Genomic DNA, 14,364 nt, shown 5'->3' on the forward strand with positions numbered 1-14,364 from the left:
CATTGCCAGCTATGGAACATTTTGTTGCACAGGGTTTTCTTCCTAACACCGTTCTACACATCTCTTGAGATTTCAAAAATCAAGTACCTTCTGTTCAAGAGTTTTTCCTTTTTCCAATGCGGTAATCCTCTTTTGGTGCAGCAAGTGCTCTCTATTGTTCCGACAGATTACAAATGTTTCAGGAAGGACACAAATTACAGACAAATGGAATTTCAAAACTTCTTATCTATGTTTTGATGCTAACTCATCAGTCCTGAACAAATTATCCTGAAAATATTTCCTCTATGATATGAAAAAAATCTTTCACAAATTCTACATGGATATACAACAGTTTGGTGATACAACAGCTATAACAACAGTCAGTCTCAATCTGATTTCCTGTGGGAAAATGACTTCCGCTCTGACAAAGGGACAATCACCTCGCACATATTTCTAATCATGCCTCGGTCATATATGTTGTTTTTCACAACTGGTTCCACACTCGGTCTTCTGGACCTAACGAAGAATGCCCTCCATTTGCTTGGAGGAGCTTTGTGTGCATCGCTGTTAGCTGAGCCCATGCTGGCCTTGAGTGCAGCAGCATTTGCCTTCGCTTCATTCTCCTTTTTCATCCACATGATGTAGTCTTGCCATTTGAATGACTGAAGAAGATTGTGGGGGAAAATCCACAGGCATTTTTTGTATTAGAAACATCCTTCAAACTATTTTTTATTTAATTAAATTCATTTTCCCACTTGGTATAGCACTTCATGTCTCCTTGAGAGAGGCATCTGATATTCTGATTTTTTACAAAATCTGCCTACACATATATATGCTTCATTTAGAAAGTATACTTTTTTTTCGAAATACTAGAAAGTTCTACTTTGTATACCAAAACAAAAGCCATGCGTAGATAGTAAGTGAAGCTAGTCTTTTAATTGAAATATTTAAAGATTACAACAAAGAAAGATGGAGTTTTCATTAAACAGGAACAAAGTGTACATCTTGAGAAAGACATTTTTGACTAAATTTCAAATGTTTAAGTGCAGTTGTCAATTTTTCCTTACCTCATTGGTTGTTGTATTTGTTAAACAAAGGTGTGCATGATATGCGCAGAAACCACCAAGGAGCAACGCTAGTATAGCCAAAAATACACTCAGGAGTATCTGTGTGTTATGTACAGCAAGCAACCACTGCAAAATTGACCAGAGTAAAAAGAACAAATTCAATAGAGCAGTAAAAAAAAAGATTGGATTCAATGTGTTCCTCTATCGTACCTGTGCAACATGTGGAAATAATCCTGAGAACGAGTTCTCAATACCATAATAAGCTGTCAAAATCCAACGACAGTTCAATACAAATACGAAAATATAGGTCCATTAAAATAAGTCATGTCTAAGAAGCGCTATTAGGAGAGTTTAACTCTCCTGCAAGAGAACTAAATTCTCATATGTGAATGGTTAAGTTTATTTCAGATATTAGGTTACTCATGTTGAACAAGGCAGCAAGTTCTCAAGAAGGCATTGATAACCTGTGAGAATGTAGATGACTTTCCTCTCTTTTAGTTCACCAGCAAGAATGAAGCCAATGACTAGTGCCCCATACACACATATAAGAAAATGCCTGTTGTCAAAGGGAAGACAAAGTAAATAATAAAACATCTAGGGGAAAATGAGAAGACTATGTCAAAAAATGTTCGATAGTCATCAATAACAGAGTTTTTAAATATTTCAGGTCAGCGGGTCACTTTGATGATTAATTAGCTTCCTGCTTCCTACTTATGATAATTGGCACAATTGTGACTATAACAAAAAGGCTCTAGTGTTTGGCTAGGTAGAATAGTCTAGTGCTGATTAAATCTCCCGGACTGATTTGGCAATACAAAGATAAGATGATCCATAAGTTAGAACGAAAACCATGAAGCTACAGCACAAATAGATCAGTAGTTAACACTACATCTAAACTAAACAACTGCATTTTGCACACTACATTGGAAAATTATGCTGTAGATTTCTAGAAGGCTAAGCATTTCACATAAAAACAAAGAACATAACAAGGAACCAATGATCCAACCTTTTTTTAAAAACTCACCAACCTAGGAGGAACTAGGTGGCTTTTTTATTAAGAAGAAATAGGCACCCAAATTCACCTTGACGAGGATTTGAACTTAGGTGGTCTAGGTATACATCCACACCCTCAACCAATGATCCAAACTATTGTAAGAAAGTTAATCTTGAAGCCAAAGCCAGATAGCATATGTTGAGACGCCTACTTGTCTTTTCACATTGATTGATGTCCTATTGTTGGTATTTGTAGTTGGCTTAATATTCGGTACTCATAAAGAATGACAGTTCATTCCATAATAATAACATAAATGAGCTTTAATTGGAAATCATGTTGATCATTAGGAATTTTTATTTAGGCTCTAAAAGACAGGCAGAAGGTAAACATAGAAAAACATAAATGATTATCTGTGAGAAATGGTATGAGCCTTTAGATTTCCCATTTAGGCCATATAAAGATTATAAGGTAGGCTGAAAAGAAACCTGAGCAAAACTCACCAAACCAAAAAGGCCACAAAATAGCGAGTATTTTTCTCCCCAATGCAATTATTCTGTATCAACAAGGACAAATTCAGAACTAAACAAAGCTAAAGCAATACCATCAAGCAGCAAGTGTATGTACCATCCATCCACAGTGGTGATCAAATCGAGCAACACATTTATCACATATTCTGCAGTGCTTTGCCCTGGCTGGTCTGCATATAAATGGTTAACGAACCACTTTAAGATATGAAATAAAGGTAACAGACATGATGAACATTTAAAAGAGAAAGGAAGTTATTATCCTAGAATGTTAACAAAATTAAAAGGACTTCTAAGAAATCAGTTCTATCTGTTGCACATGTGTAGGATTACTCATTTCAACTCATTTGTGAAAGTCTACAGTTGTACTTAAGTAAATAGTTAATTACAATCTTACAGATAAATACTCCACTGTCTTCAGCATGCAATAATTAGCTGACATGTTAGTAAAATATACCTAGGAATCTTGCAAGTAGAACATTCTTTCTCCACAAAAATAACATTGTCATATGGGTAGGCAGATACATATTGAGAGACATTCTCAGCAGTAATGGTCCCAGGATCAGAAAAGCTAGTGAGCACGAAGAGTATAGCACCAACAGCAACAGCAACGATGCTCAAATATCTGCAATCAGACCTCTCGTCATTAGAAATGGACAATGAAATCTATCCCAAATTAGTAATTGCAGTTGCAAGTTACCTGTGCCATCCACTAACATAATACCCAGGAATATACTCGAAAGATGTCTGCACTATTATAAAATATGTCACCCCAATTATGGCAACATAAAACACCTGCAGTTGAGAGAAGAAATGAAGTCACAAACTACTGATTTGGAGCTGCTGCAGACTCTAAATGTTATATGCAGTCAGGGAACATATCAGGAGAAAAACTCCAAGCTCAGTAGGGAATTTCATATAAGAGTGAGCTACAGATTTGCCAGGCCAAGTACTTTATGTCAGCTCATGTGTCCAAGGATATTAATGGAATAATCAGTACGACAAATCTCAGTGAAAACAAGGAATCTAAATGTAAGAGGGAAGACGCTTATGCGAATTATATGCAACTATTATCCATTCGTAATAGTAAACCACTATGCTGCCTATTTCAGTGCGGGAGTTTAAATTCAGATCGACTGTTCAAGCATGCCATTTTTAAATGCCAAGTGACGCCAGAAAGCAACATGTATCACTATTCTCACTTGTTCTCCTTCCAGTCCTCACTTTACCCGCCTTCCAAATCCTTTTCTCTCCGCTCCTCCTCCTGTCTTTCTTAGCTCTTTCTTACCTCCCTCCTTTTACGATCTTCCCCCATGTACTCACATATCACAGCTTCACACATTCGTGTGGGAGCTGCAATCGACCAATTGTGATTGGCATGGCCCCGCTCAGCAGTGCACCCATTCAACTACATTTAGTTCACTCCAACTTAACCTCCAAATAAAGCCATACACCTCGCATATCCAAGCTGCACCAGCGAAGTAGCAGAGTAACACAAACCTTTTAACAATTTCACAGAACCTGAAGAAGATAAGATCCCTTCCTCAATCAGCAGCTTTTGGCTACATATTTAATGTTTGGAAAATGCAGCAGGTTTACCCATAGCATGTAACTAACCAAAACCCAAACATACTCGATCAACTACATTCTGGTTCAGAAAAAGCTCCGCATTTGCACAACTAATCAAGCATCGGGGCTACCAAGCAAAGCACCCACCACCAATCCCATATCGATTAACCCACGATTCCTAGCAACAATTCGACAGTTATCCATAATCACGCAGCATCAAGCTTTCACAGCTGAAACCGAAAAACCTAAATCTTCACTACATGCCTTTTCGTCATGAACAATTCTCCTCCATCATTGACCATTCAAGACACTTCTCCCCAATCACGGGCAATTCAAGTAGTGAATGAGGTTACCACGTACCTGCAGGATGGGGTTGGGCCGGTCGCAGCAGTACTGCTCGACGCCGAGGACGAGATCCTTGGCCCCGTTGCCGCACACCGCCTGCACGAACCGCCTGCGCGTGCGCGAAAAACCCTTCTTCACTCGCTAAGCAGGGGCAGGAGCGAAAGGAGGGGGAGGAGGGAGGCGCGAGAAACGTACAGGAGGTAGTGGTAAGCGCCGAAGGTGAGGAAGTGGTTGATGTTCTGGACGAAGGTGCCCTCGAAGATGGGCCACTGCCCGCACAGGAACGACACCACCACCAGCGCCGTCACCGACCCGTGCGCCACCAGCAGCCAAGGCACCTCCATCCCGCCGCCGTCTCCTCCCCTCGCCCTCGCCGGCGAACCGCCGCCGGTGATTCTGATCGATCCAGTCAGAGGAACCGCCGCCGGACGGAGGGAACAACGCGAAGCAACCTCTTCTGATTGAGTGGGGGAGATGTGGCATTTACGAGGTTTTAGGCCTGATTGGAGTGCCGATTGGTCTGCAAATCTTTGGTAAGTTCAGATTTGAAGTTAGTAATTCTCAAGATTTGAATTGCGACCTCTCCTTTCTGTTTCTTGTTTGGAGATAGTAGTGAATTAAAATTCACTAATTCAGAGTTTAGGTTGAATTCGTACGAGTTACGGGGGGTCCGGTTTCCTATATCGAAGGATAGTATTTAATAAATTAATGGCTTGTTTGATATGGCTTGTCTGATTTTTAAAGAATCTTTGCTCACTGTAGACTGTAGTATTGGTCCTGCGTCTCCTCTGAATCATAACTTCGTATGTTTGGAATCTCGGCGACGATTTTCCAATGATTCTGTGCCGCACATTACTGCGCTGCACGTCACAATGTCAGCACTGGGCTAGCTCGATCGCGAGCGCAGAAGATCAGTGTTGAAAGTGTTCCCCCTTAACTGCACGACGCCGCTACCTTCACATTCGAGGAAAAAACGCCGTCAAGCACGAAATTCAGAGACCTTAAGAGTTTCCCTTCCACCAGCTCATTTCTGATCAAAGGACAGTTTCCATTCAATTATCTAACCCTAAGTACATGACTCGACTGGCAATACTTCCGTTCAAAACTTTTCCCAGCCAATGTTATCATTTATCAAGATGCCTTCATGACACTGCAGCGAACAATAATTGAACTTGCGGGCAGGACAATTTATTAAGACGGGTAAAATGTCCTTGCCAGATTGATGATATATCATTCAAGCAAAAACGAACACAAAATTCCATCGCGGTAACATCAGTTTGAAAAGCACAAAAGCTGCATCACAAAAGAAACTGTTGTTTGTGTCAACCGAAAGCATCACCCATACAAGCATGTTTTACTAAAAACCTACTGATCTCTTCTAGGGAAGATTGATCAAACGAAGGCGTCTGCAGTTTCCATCCTCCCACCTCCATTCCAAAGCATCCCAAATGGCACCATATTATCTGGGGCTGAATGAAATGCCATCTTGTAAATATGAAATTATCACACAAAGAATGTGCAAAAGCAACAGATAAAAAAGGCAACATTTAATTTGAGTGAGGTCTGGACCTGGATACAGCAGCTGGACCATGCCCATCGGTGATTGGTGACATCTGAGGTTTGCACCCATCTGGGCTTGGAGATCGACTACCTGATCTGTAGTGCCTGTTATTCCGAGGACGAGGAGAGTATGAACCCCCAGGCGAGTAATTGTCACGGTTGTCCCTGCCCCTACAAATAGTTGAAAGTTCAAATTCCTGAATATCGATGGCATGCAAGGGACAAAAGGAGCACTATATCAAAAGCATATCATACCTAGCAAGTATAAGAAAGTAAAATCATCAGCAAACCAAATTTTATATAACTGAACAGTTATCAACAGCAACTGTACAGTAACACTTTTATCCCAAGACAACTTGAATTATAAAGCAAGATATCAATTTTTTTACCTGTCCCATATCAATAAAAGCTACCCACTTTGTTCCAAACATGCAATGTGCAATGCATTAAGGTGCTGGCTCAACAGAATCAGCTCACTTGAAAATAACTCTTTCCCCCAGGTTTCTTAGCCAAGATTATCTTTACACTCTGGGTGACAGTACCACTTTATCTTTAACAGTAGTCCCTTTCACATTCTCCAACTCTGGAGGTCATGGTACTTTCACTTTGGTCTTTATTCTCCAAACATCATGGTTGTCTTTTGGTCTTTTAGACTCTATATTCTTTGTTGACTGGATAATAAGCACAACCAGAGCAACACAATTCAGAGCAAAATTCATAGCCTCATGTCAAGAAGAACATATATTATTACACCAATCAACAATTATCAAACAATCTAACAATATTGCTAATGAAACATGGCATGCACATCCAAGTGTAAACATAGAAAAGCTATGTTTCTTAATTTCTTGTTTATCGTTGCTATGTCATTCTTGAGTAAAGTCACCCATAAGTAGTAAGAATGACTAAGGAGCAAACAAAACTTAAATTAACCACTCAAGTACTCAACAAGCAAGGTAAATTAAATTTCTTGAGTCTCCATTATGCAAGTTTGACCATTGCGTTTATTATCAGCCAGACATTGTAACATTATTACTATGTTATGAAAACATTTTTCATGACAAATCCAATGATATTATTTTCGTCTGAGCAATCCAAATATTTCTTCCAATGCTGGTTAAATTTGGAGATTTCTAAAACATCATATAGTTTACGAATGAGGCTATAATTTCTATTTCCTGCTTGCTTTACCTAAATTCAAGTGGATATACACCATGACAGCGATGAGATTACAGGTGTTTAACCACATGGCTTGGCTTTATGGATTTATTAACCTCAAAACAAAAACTTCTAGACAAGCTGAGACCGCCCTATTTCTTTGTGCTGGAAATTTCAGAAATTTAAAACCTAGATATGCTAAAATAAAGGGGAGCATAAATGCAATTGTTCCTTATGTGCCAACAATGAGGCGTTCAAAGGATCCATAAGAGTGATTTGTTAATATACTAGTCTATTCAATTAGAAATTGAATTCAAACCTGAAGTCATGCCTCGCCAGAGATAGTGAGGGTGAATAAGCTGCCAGGAAAAGAATGATGTCACATTTTAGAATAAAGTGGAAGAATGTAAATATATAAATTTTACGAAATGCTTTATACTTACAGTGGGAATGAGACCTTGGAGATCTAGATAGCGATCGCCTTGTGTACCTTCTGTCTATGTACCTACCACTACAGCAACAGAAGCACGATTCAAGTTTAAAATTTACTACCACAAAGGCCAATCTACAGTAAGTATAAAGGATGAAAATACCTTATTCTTGTTCTCATGCGCATTTCTTGGGGTGTTTTTCTATTCTCTTCAGCATAAACTATTGAAATCTCTCGGCCACCAATAATTTGATGATTCATCTCTTGCTTGGCCACCGCAGCATCCTCAGGGTAGCGAAATTTAACAAATCCAAAACCACGAAGTTCCCTGTAAAATTGAACATTTCGACTAAGAATCAAGAAAGAAGACACTTATTGTAATTCAGACAAAGATAATTCTTTGTTCCAACAGCTGACTGTTAATTTCAATCACTGATTAAAAAAGAACTGGCAAAGACACATAAAACAACTGTTTACCAAAGTGAGAATATACAGCACAAACTCAACCATGATATCATACAGGACCATTATTGACACATAAAAATCCATTTATACTACATTACCATTTACATCCAAATGGGGTCAAACTAATAGTCTTCAAATGAACTTTGGAAAATAAGTATAGTGTATAAGTTTCCTGATGGGTGTGCGCCACATAATTCACCTACTTTTTCATACAAAATAATTGTTTGTGTATGCACAACTATTATAGCCTTAATGAAAAGATTGGCATGTGATTAAACTAGAGTTTGATATAAGAAATGCAGAGAAACATATAAAAGCTATTTTTACCTGGTGTGGAAGTTTCTTGGAAGGTAGACATCTTTTACAGGGCCGAATTGCTCAAACGGAACACGAATATCTTCTGGCCTGCAGCAGATGAGTAGAAGAAAACAGTTCATCAAGCTGTTCTGGGTTGTACATGGTGGCACTGGCAACCACTAAATAAGATGCGGAAACATCCAAAGTTCATAGATCTGATTACAAATATGGTTCAATGGTTGAACAAACCTGAAAAGCTTGCACTACTATAACTACAAGAAATGTTCCTTGACTATCATAGTACCAATAATCATGAACACCAGCTCCATAAATGCAACAGTAATAAATTTTCTTAAAAATCCAAAATGATTGGGAAATCCCATCCCAACACATCGAATAAAATCCAAATTGACTCTAAAGTTGTCAAAGGCTTGAAGACAATCGCTTAAACAGGACTGATCCAATATATGTAATATTGATATCTCAAACTACTTAGCAGATTAAGAATGCACACCATCATGTGCAAACCATTTAGTGAATGGCTTCCAAAATCCAAAGCATCTGTCATGACAGATGGATTTGTTTCTCTCCTAGAACGTTTTGGTAAACAACCTCATTAGTTATATATGCACACATCAAATGTTAACAGCCCATTGCAGTGAGGCCATCAAGCATTTGTCAGCATGTAAACAACCAAACAATTGGTCATCACAAGCGAACAATTGAACCAGCACTCAACTTATGAACACCATCTGGTAGAAACAAGCAACTGTATTTGTTTTTTTGTGTATATAGCAACAATCAACATCAAGCAACACATTACAGGTCAATGGATACAAAGTGGGTCAATGACTAATTAAACTGTCCTGAGCAACAAAACGACGATTGATCATACAACTGAATCAATTGGATGTATTTGCATGCGGCAACAACAAAATTTAAAGAGGTTATTAGGATTAACGGCTCCACAGATCGACCAAACCAGATAGCGCGGAGTCCACGAACCCTAGGTCATACGAGATATAACCCCGGGCACGGGGGGTACCACGAGAACTGACCTGGCTGTGAGGGAGATGTTGCGGATGAGGAGACCGGACTGCGCCGACGGCCGACCGTACCCACGCCGGGCTCCGCCTCCGCCGCCCCCACCCACGCGGTAGCGGTCGCGGGGGTCGTCGTAGCGCTTGGGCCTAGGAGGGCTCCGGCTGTATCGCCTCCGAGGGCTATAGCTCCGGCTCGGACTCCGGCTGCGGTAGCCGGCCATCGTTCGTCGCGGATGCTGCGCCGCGCCTGAGAGGAGGAACCGGCTTTGCTAGGGTTTCTCCGGGGTTTGGCTCAAGGGTCTTCTATTTTTTGGAGAGAGATTTGTATTTTTGCCACCCCACAAAATCGATTTGAGAGAGAGAGAGAGAAGGCTCGTAAGATGAGAGAGGAAGATGGCTTGAGAACAACCGGAAAGCCCCATGGGCCAACTTTGTGGTGGACGGCCCACAACCAAATCTGGGCAACTTCACACCCGGCGTGGACAACAGACAGCACCACCTCTCGCTCCGCCGCCGCACCGCCGCCGCCGGCAGGGCACAGCCATGCCCCCACCTCGCTTCCTTATCGCTAGGCGCCTCTGCTCCGCCTCCGCATCCGATCCTGCCGGCACCCTGACGCCATCCGCGGTCTCCGACGCGGCCGACCTCGCCGCGGCCGCCGCCCGCCGCGCACCGTGTTTCGAGTCCCGCCTCCTCTCCCAGGTCCCCAGCGGCGTCCTCTCCGACCCGGACTTTGCCCGCCTCACGCTCTCCCGCCTTCTCCCCGCCCCGAACCCATCGCTCCGCTTCCTCCGCTTTCTCTCCTCGCACCTCCCAGCCCCCTCGCACGCCCCAGACGCCGCACCGGCGGGCGCATCCCCTCCGCTGCCCGGGGTCGACCAGTTGCTCCGACGCCTCCCACCGCAACTCGCCGCCGACGCCGCCGACCTCCTCGCTTCCCACCTTGGCATCCATCCTTCCCTCCGCACCCTCAATGCCGCGTCCCGTACCGCCCTCCGCGCCGCTCGCCCGGACCTCGTCTTCCGCCTCTTCTCCGCCTTCTCCTCCTCGCCCGACTACCCCGGCGATGCCACCACCGTCGGCTGCCTCGCGCGGGCCTACGCCGCCCAGGGCCGCCCCCTCGACGGGCTCCACCTCCTTCGCGACGCCGCGCGCCGCGGGTCCCCGCCGCCGGCCGACGCTGCGGCAGACCTCGCGGGCGCCTTCGCGGCTGACGGCAACTTCGCCAAGGTCTCCGCGACGCTCCACCTCATGATCGCAGCCGGGTGCACCCCGAACAATGTGGTCTACCAGCGGATCATACATGGGCTCTTTGGTCGAGGGATGGGTGAAGAGGCTCTGCGTGTGTTCAGAGAGATCAAGCAGCGGGGCTATGACATTAACAGAATTATGTATACCACGGTGATCCACGGGCTATTCAAAATGCGCCGCACTAGAGAAGCACAGCAGATGTGGGATGAAATGGTGGACCTGGGATTCGAGCCTAATGAGTATGCCTACTGCTCCCTTGTCAGTTACTATTTCAAAGCTGGTGACTTTGAGAAGGCCCGCAAGGTATATGATGAAATGCTTGAGAAGGGACTCAAGCAGACCACTGTTACATGTAACATTCTCATCAAAGGGTTTTGTGTTAATGAGAGGGTGTATGAGGCACTTGAGGTGTTCGAGGAAATGTCAATTAAGGGGATTGAGCATGATGTGATCACTTATAACACATTAATACGGGGCCTATGCAAGGTTGGGATGTTGGCCCTGGCAATGCGGATGTATGAGTGGTTAGCATCATCCGGTTTGGAGCCTACAGTGTCAACCTTCAGTCCGCTCATAGCCACCATGTGTAAGGAAGGACAGGTGGATGCTGCAGTGGACCTGATCAAGTCTATGCGGGCTAAGGGCTTGGAGCCATTGGTCTGGAGCAATGATAGCATCATCAATGGGTTCTGTAAGATCGGTAGATCAGATGAAGGCATGGCGTGGTTGGCAGGTATGTTAAAGAACAACATAAAACCTCGGCAAGAGACGTTTAATACTTTGGTGGAATCGCTGAGCACCTCAGGGCGAGTGGATGATGCGTTGCTGGTCCTAGATATAATGTTCAAAGTTGGATTCCAATTAGGCAGGTTGGCTTGTACTATACTTGTTGATAAGCTGTGCCCAGACAATGTATCTTACTCCCACCAACTGGATAATATTTTGGCGAGCAGCCAGTAGCAAAACTATTAGCAATCAATTTCCTTGTGTATGGCTGAAATGTTTCTTTGGCCCTCCCAAGGCTGATGTGTCCACCAAGATAGTGTTGTTTTGGCGCTGTCAGAGAGGGTACTCAAACGCCTTCAGCAGAAGATTCTGGTGATCAGAAAATTTTGATGTTATTATTGGTTCATAATTGACTCTTGACTCGAGCATTTTTGCAATTGTGGTGGAGCTTGCCAAGTGTTGTAGCTCCTGTAGTGTCAGTGTAGAATTTTCATGAGGAATAAAAAATAGTTGCCAATTTGTATCATTCAGAAATGAGAATAATGCTCAAGGCATGTTCTTAGGGTTTTTTTTTCAAGATATGAGTAATACTTTGAGAAACATTCCATTTTGTCAAAGTATCCAAAGGAGATTTTTCTTCACACGTATTATCATCGTAGCGTAACTGTGTAAAATCATTGTCATGGGAAATGGCTCAAAAAAGGAGCTAACTCCTGCATCCTTATACTAATTTTTTGACAGCTGTTGCAAATTGTAAATCAGATCAACCAAATTGCATGGTAAGGAATTATGTTTGCACCTCGCATACTCCAATTTTCATTGTTCTACCATGTAATTAGGTCTTCTGATTTTCAGCAACGCCAACACACGCCAACACATGTGGTCTCATCTAACCTTTTTTTCCTTCTTACAGATATTTCATTTGGGGTTTGGTGAGTGTCTCTCAGCAGCTGTTGGTACCCGTTGGTAGGTTATTTCGAGCAGATCATGTTGAATGATGTGGAGCATGTTATTGGCTGTATCAAAGCAACACCTTTTATCTTGCCAGGAAGGGGAGGTATGCTCTCTCCTTTATTTTTCTTATCTCTTTGGTAATCTCTTCTGTGAATACGGTACCGTTCAGCTTTCTTGTGTACCTAAAAAGATAGAATGACTATTTATGATTTACTTGCACCATGTGTATAAGGTGAATGGCAATGCCTTTCACCTGAAGTTGTTATTGCTGTGCTGACTGTAAAATCAGCTCCGGCTGTTGTCAAAATTGAGCAGATGAGAATTTTCCTGAGTGCAAATCCAAAGTTTGTTTTTGCTGACTCAACAGGTTGGACAAGGAAGTATTGGTCGTTACAGTTGTCTTGTACAAGCCAAAACTAGGAATCGTTTCTGGAGTCCCCACATTCGCTGAATTGGTCAGCATCGCTGAATCACTGAATTGGTGAATGGCGGAAAGTAACCTATTCATTCGTATGACACACACCAGTCATGCTGCGAGGTTATCTATTCATTCGTTCATCATTATGCCTCCTGGTAGGACTGAATCACACCGTAGTTGCAGGGAGAGGCTGAGGCACTCCCTCCAGTCGGTGAAGGCGCGCGCCGTGGCTCCCCTCCTCTGAAGTCGTGTAGGATACATCTGGTAAGTGGCCCTGCTGAAGCAGCAACGTCTCCACTGAGCTTGTGCAGGATACATCCAGTAAGCGGCCCCCTTCTGGTCAAGGGGAACCGAGACCCAGGGTAACCTGGAAATATGATACTGTACGTCTTGATAGATGATTTCCCACATGGAAGGATACGGCCGGAACAGCCCCCTCACCGATTACATTATTGTGTGGCCTGACCTGACTAGCAAGTGGCAAGTGACGCCATGGGCACTTGGGCAGCAACAGCAAACCAAACTCCCACCTGGTTGAACACGATCAGGGGTTGCCGGTGCCTGCCAAAGCCCGTGCATGTTACTCGCCACGGCAGGCCGACGTGGGATCTATGCACAAAACTCGCGGATCCCACAATCATAGGTGACCAGCACTGCAGATCGACCGGAAGCATCGCTCAACGCCGACACAGGGCGGGCTATCTCCAGCCAACCGGCCGCCTCCAGTGATGGATCCTGCACTGCACACACACTTCCACGTCACTGCTTGCATCCACAACCTTTTTTCTTTTTTTTTTGAGGAATGCTTGCATCCGCAATCTTGCTCACTAGAGTCTATTAGCGAATGGCATTTTCCGATCAGAGCTACTAGCGATATCGGAGCTAAATTAAGAGTCACGCACATGCCCGGGCATCAGCTAGCTACATTATATTATACACCGCCTAGCTTATCATGAGCCAGATTATTGTTGGCGAAACAGTGCGCTCCAGTGAGATATTTTCTTCCGCGCAGCTGATTGTTATTATTTTTTAATTCGTTTTGCAGGTGATTGGTATTATTTTTTTAATTCGTTTGCAGCTGATTATCACTCGAGGAGGGAACAGGGAAGCCAAGTACCCAGCGAGAGACAATGCAGGAGGACTGGGGTGTTCCTTCCCGAGGATAATGACGCCCGGCACGGTAGGTGTCGGTGTTTAATCTCCAAGTCTACCAAGTGATAACTTAAGGTGGTGAGTTGCAGTAAGGTGTCGCCGAGATCAGAAACTCGAAAGTGCATGGAACACAAAGTTTAGACAAGTTCGGACCGTCGAGAGCGTAATACACTACATCCTGTGTGGTGGTTTGTATTGCTTTAGATGTTGATCGGTTAATCTTATTTGGAGAGGGTCTCTACCCATCCTTATATAATTTAGGGGGACAGAGTTATATGGAAATTATAGCCGGATACAATCTCAGAAGTCCTACCCGAGTACTTTTCGGTCAGTTTTCTTTTATTCCGACTATTCTACTATTAGTGTAAGTAGTTACGGTTGTGAGCTACCTCCGACGCTCTATCAGAATATACGCTATATCAGAATATACGC

General features: G+C 43.3%; 3 protein-coding genes and 1 long non-coding RNA gene across 5 annotated transcripts; 2 read left to right on the forward strand and 2 right to left on the reverse strand.

Annotated features, from left to right (window-relative positions):
* Positions 1–194: 194 nt before the first annotated feature.
* LOC112874052 (probable protein S-acyltransferase 17) lies at positions 195–5,070 on the reverse strand. Its single transcript, XM_025937213.1, has 10 exons — positions 4,674–5,070; positions 4,494–4,587; positions 3,265–3,359; positions 3,022–3,189; positions 2,665–2,737; positions 2,541–2,593; positions 1,511–1,602; positions 1,257–1,309; positions 1,047–1,172; positions 195–641 (listed from the first exon to the last, which is right to left on the reverse strand). The coding sequence occupies exons 1-10, from the start codon at positions 4,820–4,822 to the stop codon at positions 366–368; spliced, it is 1,179 nt and encodes a 392-aa protein (XP_025792998.1). The 5' UTR covers positions 4,823–5,070; the 3' UTR covers positions 195–365.
* On the forward strand, positions 4,804–14,188 carry LOC112874056. The gene is made up of 4 exons (XR_003224873.1): positions 4,804–5,011; positions 12,322–12,465; positions 12,730–13,044; positions 13,826–14,188. It is a non-coding gene; the product is annotated as an uncharacterized LOC112874056 (long non-coding RNA).
* Positions 5,735–9,756, reverse strand: LOC112874055 (serine/arginine-rich SC35-like splicing factor SCL28). 2 transcript variants are annotated; one of them, XM_025937219.1, is made up of 7 exons: positions 9,447–9,756; positions 8,419–8,496; positions 7,790–7,954; positions 7,640–7,707; positions 7,516–7,555; positions 6,048–6,203; positions 5,735–5,947 (listed from the first exon to the last, which is right to left on the reverse strand). In XM_025937219.1, exons 1-7 carry the CDS (start codon positions 9,650–9,652, stop codon positions 5,938–5,940), a joined length of 723 nt encoding a protein of 240 aa, XP_025793004.1. In that variant the 5' UTR covers positions 9,653–9,756; the 3' UTR covers positions 5,735–5,937. The 2 variants fall into 2 exon arrangements, with proteins under 2 accessions (XP_025793004.1, XP_025793003.1); XM_025937218.1 differs by having other exon boundaries at positions 6,048–6,209; positions 9,447–9,752.
* On the forward strand, positions 9,833–11,953 carry LOC112874051 (pentatricopeptide repeat-containing protein At5g18950-like). Its single transcript, XM_025937212.1, has one exon. The coding sequence runs from the start codon at positions 9,852–9,854 to the stop codon at positions 11,640–11,642; it is 1,791 nt and encodes a 596-aa protein (XP_025792997.1). The 5' UTR covers positions 9,833–9,851; the 3' UTR covers positions 11,643–11,953.
* Positions 14,189–14,364: the final 176 nt, after the last annotated feature.

Source organism: Panicum hallii, chromosome 9, assembly GCF_002211085.1.
Source record: "Panicum hallii strain FIL2 chromosome 9, PHallii_v3.1, whole genome shotgun sequence".
In the NCBI taxonomy this organism is placed as follows: domain Eukaryota; kingdom Viridiplantae; phylum Streptophyta; class Magnoliopsida; order Poales; family Poaceae; genus Panicum; species Panicum hallii.

What these genes read in the sequence shown, in the direction of transcription:
- LOC112874052 (XM_025937213.1), bottom strand. Translation starts at nt 4,822, where the DNA reads ATGGAGGTGCCTTGGCTGCTGGTGGCGCACGGGTCGGTGACGGCGCTG. An exon ending in TATGTTAGTGGATGGCACAG is followed by an intron (nt 3,190 to 3,264) that starts GTAACTTGCAAC and finishes GTCTGATTGCAG; the next exon opens with ATATTTGAGCATCGTTGCTG. An exon ending in CAAATACAACAACCAATGAG is followed by an intron (nt 642 to 1,046) that starts GTAAGGAAAAAT and finishes AATCTTCTTCAG; the next exon opens with TCATTCAAATGGCAAGACTA.
- LOC112874055 (XM_025937218.1), bottom strand. Translation starts at nt 9,652, where the DNA reads ATGGCCGGCTACCGCAGCCGGAGTCCGAGCCGGAGCTATAGCCCTCGG. An exon ending in CGCATGAGAACAAGAATAAG is followed by an intron (nt 7,708 to 7,789) that starts GTATTTTCATCC and finishes CTGTTGCTGTAG; the next exon opens with TGGTAGGTACATAGACAGAA. An exon ending in TCCAAGGTCTCATTCCCACT is followed by an intron (nt 7,556 to 7,639) that starts GTAAGTATAAAG and finishes TTTTCCTGGCAG; the next exon opens with CTTATTCACCCTCACTATCT.
- LOC112874051 (XM_025937212.1), top strand. Translation starts at nt 9,852, where the DNA reads ATGGGCCAACTTTGTGGTGGACGGCCCACAACCAAATCTGGGCAACTT.